General features: G+C 41.6%; 1 pseudogene and 3 gene segments (V, D, J or C); 3 read left to right on the top strand and 1 right to left on the bottom strand.

The window, feature by feature from the left end:
* Window positions 1-2,011: 2,011 nt before the first annotated feature.
* Window positions 2,012-2,517, top strand: LOC131197857 (immunoglobulin heavy variable 3-11-like). The segment is given in 2 exon segments: window positions 2,012-2,118; window positions 2,201-2,517. Coding segments are annotated over 2 exon segments (363 nt in total).
* A 6,486-nt stretch (window positions 2,518-9,003) lies between these two features.
* On the top strand, window positions 9,004-9,565 carry LOC131197856 (immunoglobulin heavy variable 3-21-like). The segment is given in 2 exon segments: window positions 9,004-9,096; window positions 9,186-9,565. Coding segments are annotated over 2 exon segments (426 nt in total).
* Window positions 9,566-10,858: 1,293 nt separating this feature from the next.
* On the bottom strand, window positions 10,859-10,977 carry LOC131198993 (5S ribosomal RNA; annotated as a pseudogene).
* A 7,398-nt stretch (window positions 10,978-18,375) lies between these two features.
* LOC131197855 (Ig heavy chain V region 3-like) lies at window positions 18,376-18,937 on the top strand. The segment is given in 2 exon segments: window positions 18,376-18,505; window positions 18,591-18,937. Coding segments are annotated over 2 exon segments (393 nt in total).
* Window positions 18,938-20,355: the final 1,418 nt, after the last annotated feature.

The raw sequence follows: 20,355 nt of genomic DNA, 5'->3' as shown, positions 1-20,355 counted from the left end.
TGGGGGTCGAATGATGATTTTCCAGGGGTCACCTAAGACCATCAGAAATATGGGAAGTATACTTGCAAGTCAAAGAATCGCGCTCCAATGGTTGACTCCAAAAGCCAGCTGCAGGCTCTTCAAATCGCTAGCCGAATTCGGCTTCAGGCGCGATGAATTAAAAAAGAGAGAAATCTTTGCTCTGATGTCTCCTTCTCAAGCCAGCTGCAATCACTCCCAATCGCTAGCCTAATCTGGCTTCAGGCGTGATAAACTTAATAGGGGAGGAATCTCCGCTTTCAATTTGCATTTGAGATCTGTAGTGATTGGTGTTGAAGAAGTAAGGGGCGTGCATACCTAGTTTTGGATGTTAGTTGGTTGAGGGTTGTGTACAACAGGTGATTGTATAGGTGGTTGGATGGGTGGATGGATGTTTTGGGACGTGAGTGTTTGGATGTTGGGTACTTGACTGTTTGTTGAGATGGTTGGTTGGATGGCTGGTTGGATGCTAGTTTGGATGGTTGGGTGGGTGGCTGTTTGGATGGCTGTTTGGATGGATTGTTGGATGGCTGTTTGGATGGTTGTTTGGAAGGCTGGTTGGATGGCTGTTTGGGTGGCTGTTTGGATGGCTGTTTGGATGGCTGTTTGGATGGTAAGGTTGGATGGTAGGATGATAGGTACTTGATTAAATATTGGGATGGCTGGTTGATTGTTTTGGGTGATGGGGGGTTTGGAGGTGATTTTTTGATTGTAGGTTTTATTTTTTATGCAATCAGCACGGTAGTCAATGTATAGGTTGGATTCACCATTGTCTTGTCTTCGTTTAAGTTCTGTGTGGAGTTCACGAGAACGTATCCATTGCAGAAAAGTTAGATCAGGACGTGATCTAAGTTTACTGTAGGCAGGCTTGGTTTTAGCAATTGAGTTTATAGTATAAATGAATTTATGTTTGCTGTCCTCATTTATGCATATGACTCTACAAAATCTTGGTGCTATTGATCCATCGTTGTTTTTATATTCTGGTCCATCTCTGGAATTATTGAGTCTGTCATTTACACCTCTATAACTGTCTAGTTCGATTCTGCAACCCAACAAGAAAGACACAGATATCAGAGGATAATTAGAACTGCAGAAAAAATAATTGCTACCAACCTGCCTTTCATTGAGGACCTGTATACTGCACGAATCAAGAAGAGGGCCATGAAAATATTTACAGATCCCTCACATCCTGGACATAAACTGTCTCAACTCCTACCCTCAAAACGACGCTATAGAGCACTGCACAACAGAACAATTAGACATAAGAACAGTTTTTTCCCGAAGGCCATCACTCTGCTAAACAAATAATTCCCTCAACACTGTCAAACTATTTACTAAATCTGCACTACTATTAATCTTCTCATCGTTTCCATCACCCATCTCCTTCCACTTATGACTCTATGACTGTAACTTTGTTGCTGGCAATCCTTATGATTTATATTGATATATTGACCATCATTTGTGTTGTAAATGTTGTACCTTGATGAAGGTATCTTTTCTTTTATGTACACTGAGAGCATATGCACCAAGACAAATTCCTTGTGTGTCCAATCACACTTGGCCAATAAAAATTCTATTCTATTCTATTCTATTCAACCATGTTGCTTGCATCTTTCAGTTATATTTTTATTTGTTTCCTGGTACGATTTGATAGCTTATTAGTGACCTTGATTATCACTAAGTGTTGTAGCTTTTTATTCTTGATGAATGTATTTTATTCTCCTTATGTACACTGAGAGCATATGCACCTAAAACAAATTCCTTGTGGTTCCAGTCACACTTGGCCAATAAAGAATTCTACTCTATTCTACTCTACTCTACTCTTCTCTACTCTACTTACTCTACTCTATATCATGTGTGTAAAGTCTACACAAATAATCTATAAGCAAATGCCCTCAGGGGCCCTTTTATCCCAAGCGATATGTAAATCAAGGCACAATCTTCTCTTTAAAGCTCGTGGTTCCCCTTTTCAGGCAACACCCACCAACACAAAGTTGTGCCTTTTGCAGAATCCTTTCCCGTCGATCACCCTCCATTCATTAAAAGGAGCAACAATGTTCCTGTGGCTAAATTTGGTGTCCTTTCTAGCAGTCCTCAGAGGTAATTCTTTCTTAATTGTTCAGATTCTTTTCCTTTTAATTCTTGTATACAGCAGACTTGACTGGAACTCCTTTCATTTTAGGTGTTCGACTTCAAGTACAGTTGGTGGAGTCCAGAGGGGATGTGAGAAGACCTGGAGAGTCCCTCCGTCTCACCTGCCAAGGTTCCGGATTCACTTTCAGTGATGCCTACATGCACTGGTTGAGACAGGCCCCTGGGAAAGGCCTGGAATGGGTGGCCTACATAAACAAAGCTTCCAGTACTATTTACTACTCAGACAAAGTGAAGGGCCGCTTCACCGTCTCCAGGGACAATGCCAAAAGCCAGCTGTATCTGCAAATGAACGGCCTCAAAGTTGAAGACACATCAGTCTATTACTGTGCCAGAGAGACACAGTGAGAGGAAGTGAATCTGAAGTTTGACAAAAAGCTACCATTCATCAGAGCAGCTCTGCAAGGCCATTCGCTCTCAGAATAGGGCTGCATTTTTCAATGTGAGGAGTCTGAGGAAGCTGCCTGGTTGCCTGGAAGAAGGAGCTGGTGTTGGTATCAACTCTTTGGGGGCTGTTTTCAAATTGGAGGGAAGAAAATAAAGTGAATAGTTAGAGAGAGAGAGAGAGAGAGAGAGAGAGAAAGAAGGAGGGAGGTGGGAGGGAGGGAGACCAGCTAGAAGACAGAAATGGCAAAGTGCTCCCAAAAATCTTTACAGATACAAAATTGTATTCCTTAGTTATTCTAGTCTTTTATAGGATTTGTAGTTCAGTGCTGTGATCTGCTGCCTTCCACCTTTGTGTGCATGTATCAGCCTTTCTCTCTCTCGCTCTCTCTCCCTCTTTCTTTCAGCACACCTATACACATGGAGAGAGAAAGAGAGAGACAGAGACAGAGACAGACAGACAGACAGACAGAGAAAGAGAGATAGAGAGAGGCAGAGAGATAGAGCAGAGACAGAGAGAGAGAGAGAGAGAGAAAGTGAGACAGAGAGAGTGAGAGAGAGAGAGAGAGAAAGAAAGAGACAGACAGACAGAGAAAAGAGAGAGAGAAAGAGGGAGACAGAGACAGACAGACAGACAGACAAAAAGAGACAGAGAGAGGCAGAGAGATAGAGCAGAGACAGACAGAGAGAGAGAGAGAGAGAAAGGGAGACAGAGAGAGTGAGAGAGAGAGAGAGAGAGAGAGACAGAGAAAAGAGAGAGAGAAAGAGGGAGACTGAGACAGAGACAGACAGACAGACAGACAGAGAAAGAGAGACAGAGAGAGGCAGAGAGATAGAGCAGAGACACAGAGAGAGAGAGAGACAGAGAGAGAAAGGGAGACAGAGAGAGTGAGAGAGAGAGAGAGAGAGAGAGAAAGAGACAGACAGACAGAGAAAAGAGAGAGAGAAAGAGGGAGACAGACAGACAGACAGAGACAGACAGAGAGAAAGAGACAAAAAGAGAGACTGAGAGAGAAACACAAACATTTGAAAATCTTAATATGTTTAAAATCATACCCTCCTATATTAGTAGAAATCTAACCATGTAATAAAATAAGGATGGCCTGAAACTGCTAATAATTTGATACAATGGGAAATAAAGGAAGGGGTCGGAAGCTGAAATATAAAGTTCCTCTCCACTCCCTTCTCCTCCCCTCCCCTCCCTCCCCTCCCCTCCCCTCCCCTCCCCTTTCCTTCCCTTCCCTTCCAACCCATATCCCAATTACTCATTGATAATTGTTTATAATCAAGCAACGAATCACCGAACACCTAGAAGCAAACAAAGTAATAACCAAAAGCCAACATGGGTTTGTCAAAAACAGATCATGCCAGACTAATCTCATCGCATTCTTTGACAAAATGACAAAATTAGTAGACCAGAGGAATGCTGTCGATATAATTTACTTGGACTTCAGTAAAGCATTTGATAAAGTAGACCATAACCTACTACTAGATAAAGTAGAAAAATGTGGGTTAGACAGCACCACCACCAGATGGATTCGTAACTGGCTGACCAACCGCACTCAACGTGTAGTCCTCAACGGAACTACATCCACATGGAGGGAAGTATGCAGTGGAGTACCCCAAGGTTCTGTTTTAGGCCCAGTACTCTTCAACATCTTCATCAATGACTTGGACGAGGGGATAGATGGGGAACTCATCAAATTTGCAGATGACACCAAGCTGGCAGGAATAGCCAACACTCCAGAAGATATGCTCAAGTTACAGAAATATCTTGACAGACTTGAATATTGGGTGCTATCTAACAAAATGAAATTCAACAGTGAAAAAAGTAAGGTTCTACATTTAGGCAAAAAAACCCCAAAATGCACTGGTACTGTATATGTGGTACCTTGCTCAATAGTAGTACCTGTGAGAGGGATCTTTTTTTTTTATTATGACAAAATTTTTATTTTCCATAATAATTCCCACAATTTGACCAGTGTACAATACAATCATTTATCCAACAATCAATCCTATACTCAAATTATACTCAATCAGGGCTGCTCGACCGCCACTCCCTCCCTTAATCCTTTCTTCCCTTCTCATCCTTCTTCAACTTTCCCCACCATCCTTCTCCTCGCTTTCCTACTTCCCCACCTCTTTCCCACTTCTCACTACCATCCTTTCTAACCCTCTATCTTCTCCTTCTTCTTCTCCTCCTATCCTTTCTTCTCCCTCCCTTCTTTCCTACCTACCCACCTGCCTACCTACTTTCTTCCTTCTTTACTCCTCTTTCCTTACCCTTTCCCTTCGGGAGTGGTTACTGAGCAGTCCCAACTTTACACCATTCCAACTTGTTTAATTCTACCATTATTCCTGTACAATGGCAACCAATCAATTTATAGTCTTCCCCTTCCCCCCCATTTCCCCCCTCCCCCCCCGAGACTTCCCAGAACAGAATACAGGGTATTGTAACTAACAAACATAATCTAAAATATAACATAAAACATATTACATTTCACACCATCACACTATCAATTCCCTTCTTTCTTAAACTAATACGTAGCAATTCCTAACTTCACTCAAAAACTAATTGATATTTTTTAATCTGATACTTATTTTGAATATAATCAATCCACTTCCTCCATTCCAAAATATATTTTTCTTGTGTACAGTCTTTCAAGTAGGCAGAAATTTTTCCCATTTCTGCTAAATTTGATACTTTACTAATTCATTCTCCAATTGTAGGTAAGTCTTCTTTCTTCCAATATTGTGCAATCAATAGTCTTGCAGCAGTTATTAAGTTCAAAGTCAGTTTTGTCTGAGAGGGATCTTGGAGTCCCAGTGGATAACCATTTAGATATGAGCCAGCAGTATGCAGCAGCTGCTAAAAAAGCCAACACAGTTCTGGGCTGCATAAACAGAGGGATAGAATCAAGATCACGTGAAGTGTTAGTGCCACTTTATAATGCCTTGGTAAGGCCACACTTGGAATATTGCATCCAGTTTTGGTCGCCACGATGTAAAAAAGATGTTGAGACTCTAGCAAGAGTGCAGAGAAGAGCAACAAAGATGATTAGGGGACTGGAGGCTAAAACATATGAAGAACGGTTGCAGGAACTCGGTATGTCTAGTTTAATAAAAAGGACTAGGGGAGACATGATAGCTGTGTTCCAATATCTCAGGGGTTGCCACAAAGAAGAGGGAGTCGGGCTGTTCTCCAAAGCACCTGAGGGTAGAACAAGAAGCAATGGGTGGAAACTGATCAAAGAAAGAAGCAACTTAGAACTAAGGAGAAATTTCCTGACAGTTAGAACAATTAATAAGTGGAACGACTTGCCTGCAGAAGTTGTGAATGCTCCAACACTGGAAATTTTTAAGAAAATGCTGGATAACCATCTGACTGAGATGGTGTAGGGTTTCCTGCCTGGGCAGGGGGTTGGACTAGAAGGCCTCCAAGGTCCCTTCCAACTCTGTTGTTACATTATATTATATATTATCTTCTAGTGAGTATGTTAGGACTCTTTTGTTCTAGGTCCAATTAGAGAGCTTGCTAGAAGAAGAAAAATAAAACAATGAAGATGGTTTGAATATTCCAGTTTCATCTTTTTTTTTGTTTTGTTTACATTTATATCCCGCCCTTCTCCGAAGACTCAGGGTGGCTTACAGTGTATAAGGCAATAGTCTCATTCTATTTGTATATTTTTACAAAGTCAACTTATTGCCCCCCCCCAACAATCTGGGTCCTCATTTTACCTACCTTATAAAGGATGGAAGGCTGAGTCAACCTTGGGCCGGGCTTGAACCTGCAGTAATTGCAGGCTACTGTGTTCTAATAACAGGCTCTAACAGCCTGAGCTATTCCGGCCCCTGGTTTACAAAGTGATCTGGCTCAGGGAGGGGAAAAAAACGACAACAACCTTGAATGAAATGTAGCCCTTGAGTGTCATGGCAGAAGGCAGGAAACGAAACTTTAGGACTATCTTTCTAAATATCCAAACGGCCACTCAAATATTGAGGTAACATCTGGACCTAAAGAATCTTCTTGGAGAAATAGGAAGATGTCTCCCCTTCTCTCTTTGGACACTAGAGGGCAGTGTTGTCACCCCCAGTGGGGGTGGGGTAAGGAATAAAACAGACAGGCTCCAGGGAAAAGACTGGAATGGCTTGCATGAATGGGTACATCTGTAATTTACTACTCAGACAAAATCACGGGGCCACTTCACCATCTCCAGGGACGATTCCCTCAGTCAGCTGTATCTTCGAATGAACAATCTGAAACCAGAGGACACAGCGGTCTATCACTGTGTGAGAGACACAGTGTTAAGTAGAGAATCTGAAGCCAGTCAGGCGCTTTCATTACCTCTGAGCAATTCTCCAAATTGATTAACTTTTATAAGTTTGAATTTGTGTACTAGAAGAGAGAAGGCGCTCATAAATCCCTACAATAGTAAGTGTGATCTTGGAGTAAGTTCACTCAGCTGATCTTGGAAGAAACCGCATGGAAGAAACCATTGAGGAGAAAAAGGAAATTTTGTGTTCTTTTTTGTTAGTTGCGAGGTAATGTCTGACCCATCACGACCCCATGGACAATGTTCCATGAACTGGTCAGTACCTGCTGAAACCCACCTCTGTTTCCTCTCCATTCAATAGAAGGAAGAGAAAATGATCCTGTGAATAAAATTGGTTGCATTACTAACATTTCTCGGAAGTAATTGTTTCCCCCCCCCCCCAATTCAACTTCTTCCTGCTTTAATTCTTGTATACAGGAGATCTCAGTGAAATTCCTTTCATTTTAGGTGTCCAATCTGAGGTCCAGTTGGCGGAGTCTGGAAGGGATGTGAGGGGACCTGGAGAGTCCCTCCATCTCTCCTGCCAAGGTTCTGGATTCATCTTTGGAAGCTCTTCCATGTATCGGACGAGACAGTCTCCTGGAAAAAGGACTGGATTGGATCGCATACATACATTACAGTTCCAGTACTATTTACTACTCAGACAAAGTGAAGGGCCACTTCACCATCTCAAGGGACAATGTCAATAGCCTGCTGTATCTACAAATGAACAGCCTCAAACCAGAGGACACAGCTGTCTATTACTGTACGAGAGACATAGTGAGAGGCAGCCAAACAAGAACCTGTCATTCTTCAGAGAAGCTCTTAAACTTGATTCAGACCCAGATCCTGCATTAGTCAAGAAGAATGAAGTACCATCTAGTGAGAACTTTAGGATTCTTTTGGTCTAGGTCCAGTTAGAGAATTAGCTGGAAGAAAAGGCAAAATTGTGAATTCCAGAATGTAATACCAGTTTCACTTTCCCTAGTTACAAGACGTTTTGGCTTCAGAAATAAGAACTGGAATGGAATGGAATCCTTTAGTATCATGGCAGAAGGAAGGACTTGAAACTTTAAGATTATCCTTCTAAATATACAAACTGACATATGGATGAACAGTTGCAGGAACTGGACATAGCTAGCCTAGTGAAGAGAAGGACCAGGGGAGACATGATAGCATTCTTCCAATATTTCATTACGGGACGTTTTAAGAAGAGACTGGACAGCTACTTATCTGAAATGGAATATGGTTTCCTGAACAGAGTAAGGTAGAGCAGAGCAGAGCAGAGCAGAGCAGAGCAGAGCAGAGCAGAGCAGAGCAGAGCAGAGCAGAGCAGAAGTGAAGTGAAGTGAAATGAAGTGAAGTGAAGTGAAGTGAAGTGAAGTGAAGTGACAGAGTCGGAAGGGACCTTGTAGGTCATCTAGTCAAACTCACCACCCAAGCATTTCTGACAGATGGCAGTCCAGTCTCTTCTTGAAAGCTTCCAGTGGTTAAGCTCCCACAACTTCTGAAGGCAACTTCTGTTCCATGGGTTGATTGTTCTCACTGTCAGAAAATTTCTCCTGATTTCTAGGTTGAATCTCTCCTTGATCAGTTTCCATCCATTGTTTCTTGTCTGGCCTTCGGGTGCTTTGGAAAATAGGTTGACACCCCCCCTCCTCTCTGTAACAGCCCCTAAAGTATTGAAACACTGCTATCATGTCACCCCTGGTCCTTCTCTTCATTACACTAGTCGTGCCCAGTACCTGCAACCGTTCTTTGTATGTTTTAGCCTCCAATCCCCAAAAGTTCCACTAAATATGATTTGCACCGCCATCATGCCGAGAGCAAGACAGTGAATTATCTACCAGCTTTAATGTTCCCCAAATGCTCAAATGATGCTGCACGTTGTATTTTCACGATACGACTTTCCTTCTGACAAAATCGACCCGTTGCTCCACATGCTTCTTCAGGATAAAAATAAATATACTTTAACTGATGTTGTCTACAAAGTAGGATGAAGGCATTTTTGAAGATCAACGTGCCCTGTGTCTCTTTTTATCCTACAGGGCTATGTAAATTCAGTGTTTCCTGTTCGAAGGAACCGTATCTTCCTGTTCGCCTGCTGCCCTCAAAAGCTCCAAGGTTGACTGCTTGTCTGAATGTTTTCCCATCATTAAGAATCCTCCAATCTTTTGAATAATAATGGCACACTGGCTGAACCTCATCTCCTTGTTAATTGTCCTCAAAGGTATTATTTTGTCCTCCAAACAGAGGTGTTATTCCACAGTTTCTTGTGTTTACCTGCAGGAAGTCTTATTAAACGACCTTCTTTTCTAGGTGTCCAATCTGAAGTTCAATTGGTGGAGTCCGGAGGGGATGTGAGAAGACCTGGAGAGTCCCTCCGTCTCTCCTGCCAAACCTCTGGATTCATCTTCGCCAGCTTTTACATGGGCTGGGTGAGAGAGGCTCCAGGGAAAGGACTGGAATGGATGGCACATATGTGGTCTTCAAATATTTATTACGCTGACAAAGTCAAGGGCCGCTTCACCATCTCCAGGGACGACGCCAAAAGCCAGCTGTATCTGCAAATGAACAGCCTCAAAGCTGAAGACACGGCCATCTATTACTGTGCTAGATTGCACAGCGAGAGGAAGTATATGCGAAGCCAAGCAAAAACCGCCTATGTCACCCAGCAGTTCTGCAAATTTATTGCCTAATTAAAAAAAACAAGAACAAATAGCTTTATTAATTTGGATTCTCCCTTTGTGGCTTCATTTTGCCCGTCAACCTCCATCCATTCAATCTATAGGAATGAGCCTCTTTTTCTTTTTCTTCATGCAATAAACACCACATTTCAATTTCATACTCAATCCAGGTTGATATTCACTCAGTCCTCATCCTCTCCCTCTCATTTCTTAGCCCTTAATTTAGTAATATGGTCATAAATTTATCTAAGTGCTAAGAGTTAGGTAAACTTTCTTCATTCATCCTCAGTGTATGTTCTGTCCCCCTCAACCACAACCCAAAAGACGCGCGAGCTGACTGTATTTGCCAGCAATTTACTCCTACTACAGATATCAGTTCTGGCAACAAACCTGCGATTGCCTGCCAAGTCCTCCTATCTCTTCAGTGCAAATGTGGTCTGCTGCGGAGCAACCCAGAGTTCAGAAGTAAACAGAAGTCCAAAAGCCAATTCCTTAGTCTCACAATAAAGCAGCCGAAGTTTCCAGAAGTCAGTTTTTGTCCGTCACAAAGCCCAATGGCAGCTCCACCCACTTTTATACCCTTTGGGGTGTGGCTCCGTGACTCATCACTCCCTGTGCCGGCCCCTCCCTTTCCTTTGCTGCACACATTTCCCTCGGCGTTGCTGCCTTGCATCTAGCCAAGATTGATCCTCCTCAGTTGGCTCTTGGGGCGTTGCCAGGGAGAAGGAGGGATTGGGGGAAAGAGGCCGAGTCAGCTCCTCCTCCTCCACCTATCCTGCCTCTGGAATCTGGAGCGGAGCCAGAGAGGAAGCTCCTGCAGAGGGAAGCCCTATCAGCTCTACCCATTCACTCTCCGAGTCACTCTCTGCCAGGAGACCAGGTTCAGGGCCCGCAGATATAACAGTGTATCCAGATGTGTTTTGGTTTTCAAATAAGGGCAATATGCAAGTGAGATGGTAGGAATGGAAAGGATCTTTACAGATTAACAGTTGGAAGGGACCTTATGGGTCATCTAGTCCAATCCCCTGCTCAAGCAGGAGACCCTACATCATTTCTGACAAAGGGCAGTGCAATCTCTTCTTGAAAGTCTCAAGTGATGAAGCTCCCACAACTTCTGAAGGCAAGCTAATCAGTCAGTGTACAGAATTCTTAACAGTAACGGAGTTGGATGGGATCTTGGAGGTCATCTAGTCCAACCCCTCTGCTCATGCAGGAGACCTATACTAGGGATTCGAGCCACCGAACTGCCGACTTTTCTGATGGAAAAGCTCAGCATCTTAGCCACTGAGCCACCTAGCCAGGCTAAGCCTACAGCACCCGGTATTCCCAGGTGGTCTCCCATCTAAGTACTAACCAGGCCTGAGCCTGCTTAGCTTTTGAGATCAGACAGGATCGGGCGCTTTCAGGGTAGTATGGCCGTACACTATTTATTTCACTGATAGCAGCTTCATCAGGAATCAACTACACATTACACCTGACAATATAAGTATCTGCTAGTTCTAAGGAAACAAGTGCTTATAATTTATTATTATTATTATTTTTTTAAAAAAAGTTTTTATTTTATTTTAAACACATTAAAACAAAACACAAAACATACAACAGTTACATAGATATCATTATTTCTTGTCAGCTCATTCAAAGCGGTCCTTTCTTACTATTTACATATGTTTTAACTTTATTTTAGTCTACTTTTATTATCTATCTTCCTTTATTTCATCTACATTTTACCATGTTAATCGTTTTTTCTTATCTTTCAGGTGCACTTTTAAGGTTTTGGTTACTACCTTTAAAGCACTCCATGGCTTAGGGCCTGGGTACTTACGGGACCGCCTGCTGTTACCTCATGCCTCCCACCAACCCGTACGCTCACACAGAGAGGGACTTCTCAGGGTGCCGTCCGCCAAGCAATGTCGGCTGGCGGCACCCAGGGGAAGATCCTTCTCTGTGGGGGCTCCTACCCTCTGGAATGAACTTCCCCCGGGTTTATGCCAAATACCTGACCTTCGGACCTTCCGCCGCGAATTGAAAACACACTTATTTATTCGCGCGGGGCTGGCTTAAATTTTATTGGTTTTAAATTTTACTTTTAATTTTTTAATGGGTTTTTAGTTTTATATGTCTCAAAGTTTTTAGGCCAATTATGTAATAAGTCTTTTAATTCGTATTTTAATTTGTATATTGTACTGTTTGTTTTTACTTTGGCTGTACACCGCCCTGAGTCCTTCGGGAGAAGGGCGGTATAAAAATCGAATAAATAATAATAATAATAATAATAATAATAATAATAATAATAATAATAATAATAATAATAATAATAACAACAATAATAATAATCTTTCCTATTTTCCAACCATTCATACCATCTACACCACACTTCACCATATTCTGTATCCTCTTTCTCCTTGAATTCTTTTGTTAGTTTGTCCATCTCTGCGCATTCTAAGATTTTGTGAATTAAATCTTCTTCTGTTGGTGGATTTTTCCTTCATCCAATTCTGTGCATAGGCTATACGTGCTGCTGTTAATATATGTAATATTTAAAAATGTATATCTTTCGTATTTTCTATGGGGATCCCTAGTAAGAATTGCTCCGGCTCTCCCTTTATAGATTTTTATGTTATCTCTTCTAACCACTTTTTGATTTTGGCCCAGAATTGCTTTGCCACTGGACATGTCCACCAGAGATGATAGTATGTTCCATTGTTACTCTTACATTTCCAACAGTTCGGTGAATTACTAGGGGACATCTTTGTAATAATAATAATAATAATAATAATAATAATAATAATAATAATAATAATAATAATAATAATAATAATAATAATAATAATAATAATAATAATAATAATAATAATAGTAGTAGTAGTAGTAGTAGTAGTAATAATAATAATAATAATAATAATAATAATAATAATAATAATAATAATAATAATAATAATAATAATAATATTTTAATTTGTATACCGCCCTTCTCCCGAAGGACTCAGGGCGGTGCACAGCCAGAATAAAAATACAAAGAAAAACAATACATATAATATTAAGAACACCCCTTAAAAAACTTATTCAATTGGCCAAAAATTTAAAATCTAATAACACCCAATAAAAAATTTACAAAAATTTAAAACCCATAAAACAAATTAAAATTTTTAAAATCAAGCCAGTCCAGCTAAACGGAATAAATAGGTTTTAAGTTTGCGGCGAAAGGTCCGAAGGTCGGCTAGTTGACGAAGTCCAGGGGGAAGTTCATTCCATAGGGTAGGAGCCCCCGTAGAGAAGGCCCTCCCCCTGGGGGCCGTCAGTCGACATTGTCTGGCTGACAGCACCCTAAGGAGTCCCTTTCTGTGAGAACGCACAGGTCGCTGGGAGATACAAGATGGCAGTAGACGGTCCCGTAAATATCCTGGTCCTAAGCCATGGAGCGCTTTAAAGATGGTCACCAATACCCTGAAGCGCACCCGGAAGACAACAGGCAGCCAGTGCAGTCTGTGCAGGATGGGTGTTACATGGGAGCTCCGAACCGCTCCCTCTATCACCCACGCAGCTGCGTTCTGGACTAACTTCAAAGGGAGCCCCATGTAGAGAGCATTGCAATAGTCCAAGCGAGAAGTCACGAGAGCATGAGTGACCGTGCATAGGGCATCCCAGTCCAGGAAGGGGCACAACTGGTGAATCAGGTGAACCTGATAAAAAGCTCTCCTGGAGACGGTCGTCAAATGATCTTCGAAAGACAACCGTCCATCCAGGAGAACGCCCAAGTTGCGCACAATAATGTATTATTTTTATTTATTGCTTGAGGTGGGGCTATTGGGCTCATTCTATTCAGTCTAGAAACTCTTGACAACTCCTGGAAACATTATCCCAAGCCCTGTTTTAGAAGACTGGTGCCTCTATTTTTAAAGAAGTTAGACCAGCGAGCTCTCAAAAAAAGGCAATTAGTAGACCGGAGCCTCTATTTTTAAAGAAGGTAGATCGGTGTGCTCCCAAGTTTTGTATACTTTATTATTTTTATTATTTATTTATTATTGGCCATGCCCATTCAGTCACCTGACCACCAAGCCACACCCACCAATTAAACCACGCCCCCAGAACCGGTAGGGAAAATTTTTAGATTTCACCCCTGGAGGGAAGGAGAGAGAAATTTGAAAGTTTAAATATGTTTAAAATCATAAGCTCCCCTATCAGTAGAAATGTAATAAAATATGGATGCCCTAAAACTCCTGATAATTTGATGTAGTATGAAATCAAGGAAGGGAGGCACAAGCTGGAATATAAGGTGTTGTTGTTTTTGTTGTTTACATTTATACCCCGCCCTTCTCCGAAGACTCAGGGCGGCTTACAATGTATAAGGCAATAGTCTCATTCTATTTGTATATTTTTTACAAAGTCAACTTATTGCCCCCGCAACAATCTGGGTCCTCATTTTACCTACCTTATAAAGGGTGGAAGGCTGAGTCAATCTTGGGCCGGGCTCGAACCTGCAGTAATTGCAGGCTTTGTGTTCTAATAACAGGCTTCTCTATTGCCTGAGCTATCCCGGCCCCTCTCCCTCTCCCTGTCCTGCCATTCCCTCCCCTCCCCTCCTCTCCCCTCCTCTCCCCTCCCCTTTGCTCCCTTTTCTTCCCCTTTCCTCCCCTTCCTTCCCTTCCCTTTCCTCTCCTCTTCTCCCCTTCCTTCCCCTCCCTTCCCCTTCCCTTCTCTTCCAACCAATATCCTAATTACTCATTGAGGATTATCACCTTCTAGTGAGCACTTTAGGACTCTTTTATTCTACATCCAATTTCAGAGTTTGTAGGAAGAAAATATTTAAAAAATGAAGGTGGTTTGAATATTCCAGTTTCAACTTCGAAGAGATCTGGCTTCCGGGGGAGTGGGGACCCAAACCTTGAATGAAATGTAGCCCTTGAGTATCACGGCACAAGGCAGGAAATGAAAGTTTATCATCATCTTTCTAAATATCCAAACTGCCAGCCAAATATTGAAGAAACATCTGGACCTAAAGAATCTCCTTGAAGAAGGAGGATGTGTTCCTCACTTCCTCACTTTGGACACTGGGGGGCAGTGCTGTCACATCAAACCTCTTGGCCTCTGCACCGAGTGGGGGTGGGGTAGGGTAGGGAATAAAACAAATCTCATTAGATATTTTCTAATTCTGCAGGCCAAATATTTTTTTATGTTATTGCCAGAATAGAATAGAATAGAATAGAATAGAATAGAATAGAATAGAATAGAATAGAATAGAATAGAATAGAATAGAATAGATGGAATAGAGAATAGAATAGAATAGAATAGAATAGAATAGAATAGAATAGAATAGAATTTTATTGGCCAAGTGTGATTGGACACACAAGGAATTTGTCTTGGTGCATATGCTCTCAGTGTACATAAAAGAAAAGATACCTTCATCAAGGTACAACATTTACAAACCAAATGATGGTCAATATATCAATATAAATCATAAAGATTGCCAGCAACAAAGTTACAATCATACAGTCATAAGTGGAAGGAGATTGGTGATGGGAACGATGAGAAGATTAATAGTAGTGCAGATTTAGTAAATAGTTTGACAGTGTTAAGGGAATTATTTGTTTAGCAGAGTGATGGCCTTCGGGAAAAAACTGTCCTTGTGTCTAGTTGTTCTGATGTGCAGTGCTCTATAGCGTCGTTTTGAGGGTAGGAGTTGAAACAGTTTGTGTCCAGGATGCGAGGGGTCTGTAAATATTTTCACGGCCCTCTTCTTGATTAATAGTTTACTTAATAAAAAAAACTATTAATAAAAAAAACCTACTAATTAATAGTTTTCTTCTTGATTAATAGTTTACTGAAAAAGTCTCATGAAAACTTCACATCTCAGGAGGGGACAATCCAGGGTTGAAATGTTCCCGGTTCGGACCGGATCCGGTAGCAATCGCGGCGGATGGTTCAAAGAACTTTTAGCGATGGCGGCGTGAGGCTCCGCCCAGACACCCGGTTGTCATTACTTCCTGGTTTTAACCAAAGATTTTGTGCATGCACAAAGGGTCTGTACATGCATGTGACGGGCACACGCGGCATGTGCATTTCCGAACCAGTAAGGAAGGTAAGTAGATTTCACCCTTGGTATAATCCTCATGGTTTTTTCCCCCCCAATAACTTGTTGCATCATTGATTTTTCCCATCAGAGAAACTATCTAGAATCAGTAAATGCCATTCAATGTTTTCCTGTAAATGCAAACAACATGAAGGAGCATTTCATCATATGTGGTGGTCATGAAAAAGAGTCTCAAAGGTGCTTTTTTTTTCAAGAGGCAACTGGACTTTCTGGTTTTTCTTTGAAGACATTTCGCTTCTCATCCCAGAAGCTTCTTCAGCTCTGACTGGATGGTGAGGAATTGACCTGGATAACTGAGAATCTCCATAAAGGTAAAGGTAAAGGTTCCCCTCGCACATATGTGCTAGTTGTTCCTGACTCTAGGGGGCGGTGCTCATCTCCGTTTCAAAGCTGAAGAGCCAGCGCTATCCGAAGACGTCTCCATGGTCATGGACTAAAGTCCGTCGACTTCGACATGACCTGTGTTTAACACACAAAATCATCTATTGCAATATTCTTCCTGTAAAAGACTACATCAGCTTCAATCGCAATAATACAAGAGCAAACAATAGATTCAAACTTAATGTCAACCGCTTCAAACTTGATTGCAGAAAATATGACTTCTGTAGCAGAGTTGTTAACGCTTGGAACTCATTACCTGACTCCATAGTCTCTACTCAAAATCCCAAAATCTTCAACCAAAAACTGTCTACTATTGACCTCACCCCATTCCTAAGAGGACTATAAGGGTGTACATAAGAGCACAAAAGTGCCTACCGTTCCTGTCCTATTGTTCTCTTCATTATATCTAATTAACATAGCTGTTGCTTATATATATACATATTTTTCTTTCATGATATGTTGTTTTTATTTATGACGATGTTTGTGTATACTGTTGTGATAAAATAAAATTAAAAAAAAATGCCAAAGGCACACGGAACGCTGTTACTTTCCCACCAAAGGTGATCCCTATTTTTCTACTTGCATTTTTTATGTGCTTTCGAACTGCTAAGTTGGCAGAAGGTGGGACCAGTAACGGGAGCTCACTCCATTACATGGCACTAGGGATTCGAACCGCTGAACTGCCGAACTTTCGATTGACAAGCTCAGCATCTTAGCCTCTGAGCCACCGCGTCCCCCGAGAATCTCCATAGACATGCAAAATAGCTAAAAAGGTATGGATACAAATTTGCCCAATGATTCAGAAGACAGACTAATGGACAGACACTTAGAAGAAAATCTATGGGTTTATGGTTTTTGTTTTGTTTTTGCTTGCTTGCTTGTTTGTTCTGCTGCATTTCTCAATGATAAGGTGAATGTGGGCAGCTTTCAAACAGTAAAAAGATAAATAGCAACAGTATTTAGACTTGTGAACTACTTTGCGATGCTTTACAGACCCTTCTAAGCGGTTTACAGAGTCAGCCTATTGCCCCCCACAATCTGGGATCTCATTTTACCGACCTCAGAAAGATGGAAGGCTGAGTCAACCTTGAACTGGTAGAGAATCAAACTGCTGGCATTTGGCAGAACGAGCCTGCAATTTACTGCATTCTAACCATTGTGCCACCATGACTAGATAGTGTCAGAAGATTTACCCTGGTGCCCCCCCAACCCGGACAAAACCCCTATATTTTTATCATACTTTTATTTCCATAAACCTCAGAAGAGCAGCAATCACAATAGAATAATAAACCGACACCTTTTTACCGCTTTTTTCCTTTCCCTCAGGCAGCTGTTAACAAGCTTAACAAGATGTCTGGGCGTTCAGCCAAGAGCGCTTATCACCTCATAAAAAGTGTTTGTTGCAAAGCTGAATCAACAAACAAGCTCAGCGCTGAAGGAAAGCATTGAGAAAACTCGGACAATATATGCAGAATGTCCTGAAGAAGAAGATAAAGTTCCTACCGCAATTTTTCCTTTTGGGAATAATAACAGACTGTACAGTGATTGAGACTAAATTGATTTTGAACTCAATAACAGCAGCAAGACTGTTGATTGGACAATATTGGAAGAAAAAAGAATTACCCACAATAGAAGAATGGATATTGAAAGTTTCCAATTTGGCTGAGATGGCCAAAATCTCAGCCTTCTTGAAAGACAGTACTCAAGAAAAAAATCTAAACGAATGGAAGAATTGGATTGATTATATTCAAAATAGATATCAGATTAAGAAATTTCAGATTGCCTTTGAATGAAGGATGTTGTTTTTGATTTCAATGGAAGAAGTCAGGTTATGTGAGAGAGAAGGATTATAATTATGTTAGATTTTAAAAATGTAATGTATGATTGTTTCTTTATTGAACTATACCTTGTGTTTGCTCCGGGAAGTCGGGGGGGGAAGGGGGGTTTTGGAGGGAGGGGGGAAGGAGGGGGTGGGGGGAAAATTTAATTGTTGTTGTAAAACTTTTTCAATAAAAAAAAAGAAAAAGAAAACTCGGACAATATAGCCATAGAAACCCCCTGCCTTACCCTGAAGGGTTTATTTCCAAAAAAATAAATAAAATAGAAATCACATTAGTCACAGGAACTTTCTGCCCTGGGACTGAGAAGTGATGAAATATTTCAACTCTTTGTCTGAGTGGCTCTAATGTAAAAGATGCTTTCGGTTTTCTCAAGAGTTAAACGTTATTTAAAACTCACCCCTGTAGGAAGTGTGTGCGAGGAAAACTGTGAGGTAAATTCACTGAGGAGCTCTTTTATCTCAACCAATATGCAAATTTGAGGCACAATTTCCCCTTTAAAGGAGACAGTTGGTTTTACTTTTAAGGCCAACACAAATTTTGTGACCTTTCCCAAATCTTCTCCTATCAGTTCCCTCCATTCATTAGAGGGCACAAAAATGTTACTTTGGTTGAACGTGGTGCTCTTACTCGCATCCCTTGATGGTAACGTTTTCCTCTCTATATTTATATTCCTGCCGTCTGTTGTTATTGTATTTAAGAGATCTGATTGAAACATCTTTCCTTTTAGGTGTCAATTCTCAAGTCCAGTTGGTGGAGTCTGGAGGGGACTTGAAAAAACCTGGAGAGTCCATTCGTATCTCCTGTCATGGCTCTGGCTTCATCATGAGGAACTACTGGATGAATTGGGTGAGACAGTATCCGGGGAAAGGACTGGAATGGCTTGCAAGAATGGGTACAACTGCAATTTACTACTCAGACAAAGTCAAGGGACGCTTCACCATCTCCAGGGACGATTCCCTCAGTCAGCTGTATCTGCAAATGAACAATCTGAAAGCAGAGGACACAGCTGTCTATTACTGTGCGAGAGGCACAGTGGGAGGAAGTGAATCTGAAGCCCATCAAGAACTTTCATGACGTCTGAGCAAGTCTCCAAACTGATTCAATCACATACATCTGAATTTGTGTAGTAGAAGAGAAAAGGATCGTATAAATCTCTCTACAATACAGTAGTGAGATATTAAAAATAGAGCACTGAGCTGATCTTGGAAGAAGCTACATGGAACTTTGGTTGAAGAAAAAGAAATTTCATGGTGGTAGAAAAAAATGGGACATTTAAAGCAGGGGTGAAATGTAAAATTTGTTACTACCAGTTTTTTGGGCGTGGCTTGTTGGTGGGGGTTAATGTGACTGGATGGGCATGGCCAACTTTTCTTTTTTAACTTTTAAAAGCATTTTTTCTACAACCTCTTCAGCCGAAGAAAAAATGCTTTTAAAAGGCTCCTCTGACGATCCCAGCTGAGTTGCCTGATCGTCAGAGGCTTTTCTTTTCTTTTAAAAGCATTTTTTTTTGCCTTTCTACAACCTCGGCTAAAGAGGTTGTAGAAAAAATGTTTTTAAAAGGTTCTGGCGATCCCGGCTGAGCTGCACAATCATCAGAGGGTTTTTTTTTTTACTTTTAAAAGCATTTTTCAGCCAAAGAAAAATGCTTTAAAAAACAACAACAACCTCTGATGATTGCATGGCTCAACTGGGCATGGTGGGTGGAGCAGGGATTTTTGCTACCAGTTCTCTGAACCACCCACTACCAGATCGGGCAATTGGGTCCAAACTGGGAGCATTTCACCCCTGATTTAAACATAAAAGTGTAATTGCCCTTTCTTGGGAGAAATGTGGATTCATTTCTTTCGTCACTTTCTTCTATTATTTTGAAATTCTGTTGCCTTTCGTTCTCTCTGTATCACCAACTCTCTGTCAGCTTGGAAGCCATTTTTCTTTGAGACTTCTGGGCTGCCATGTTTAGCACTTGGGAATTTGGGAGGGGGGATTTGAAGGATGGTGGGAGATTATGATGGGGCCTCTAGTGGCTCAGACTGGTAAGACAGTCTGTTATTAACAGCAACTGCTTGCAAATACTGCAGGTTCAAGTCCCACAGGCCCAAGGTTGACTCAGCCTTCCATCCTTTATAAGGTAGGTAAAATGAGGACCCAGATTGTTGGGGGCAATAAGTTGACTTTGTATATATATACAAAAGGATGAAGACTATTGCTTGACATAGTGTAAGCCGCCTGAGTCTTCGGAGAAGGGTGGGATATAAATGCAAATAAAAAAAAAAATTAGCCACAGCAGCATTCCTTTCTCTGAAAGTCAAGGTGACCACCTTTAAAGCGCTCCATGGCATAGGGCCGGGTTACTTACGGGACCGCCTACTGCGACCAAATACCTCTCACCGACCCGTGCGCTCTCATAGAGAGGGACTCCTCAGGGTGCCGTCAGCGAGGCAATGTCGTCTGGCGACGCCCAGGGGAAGGGCCTTCTCTGTGGGGGCTCCCAC

Source organism: Ahaetulla prasina, chromosome 4 (genome assembly GCF_028640845.1).
Source record: "Ahaetulla prasina isolate Xishuangbanna chromosome 4, ASM2864084v1, whole genome shotgun sequence".
Lineage (NCBI taxonomy): Eukaryota > Metazoa > Chordata > Lepidosauria > Squamata > Colubridae > Ahaetulla > Ahaetulla prasina.
Note: the sequence above shows the minus strand (reverse complement) of the source record. Positions and strands in the feature narration are given on the sequence as shown.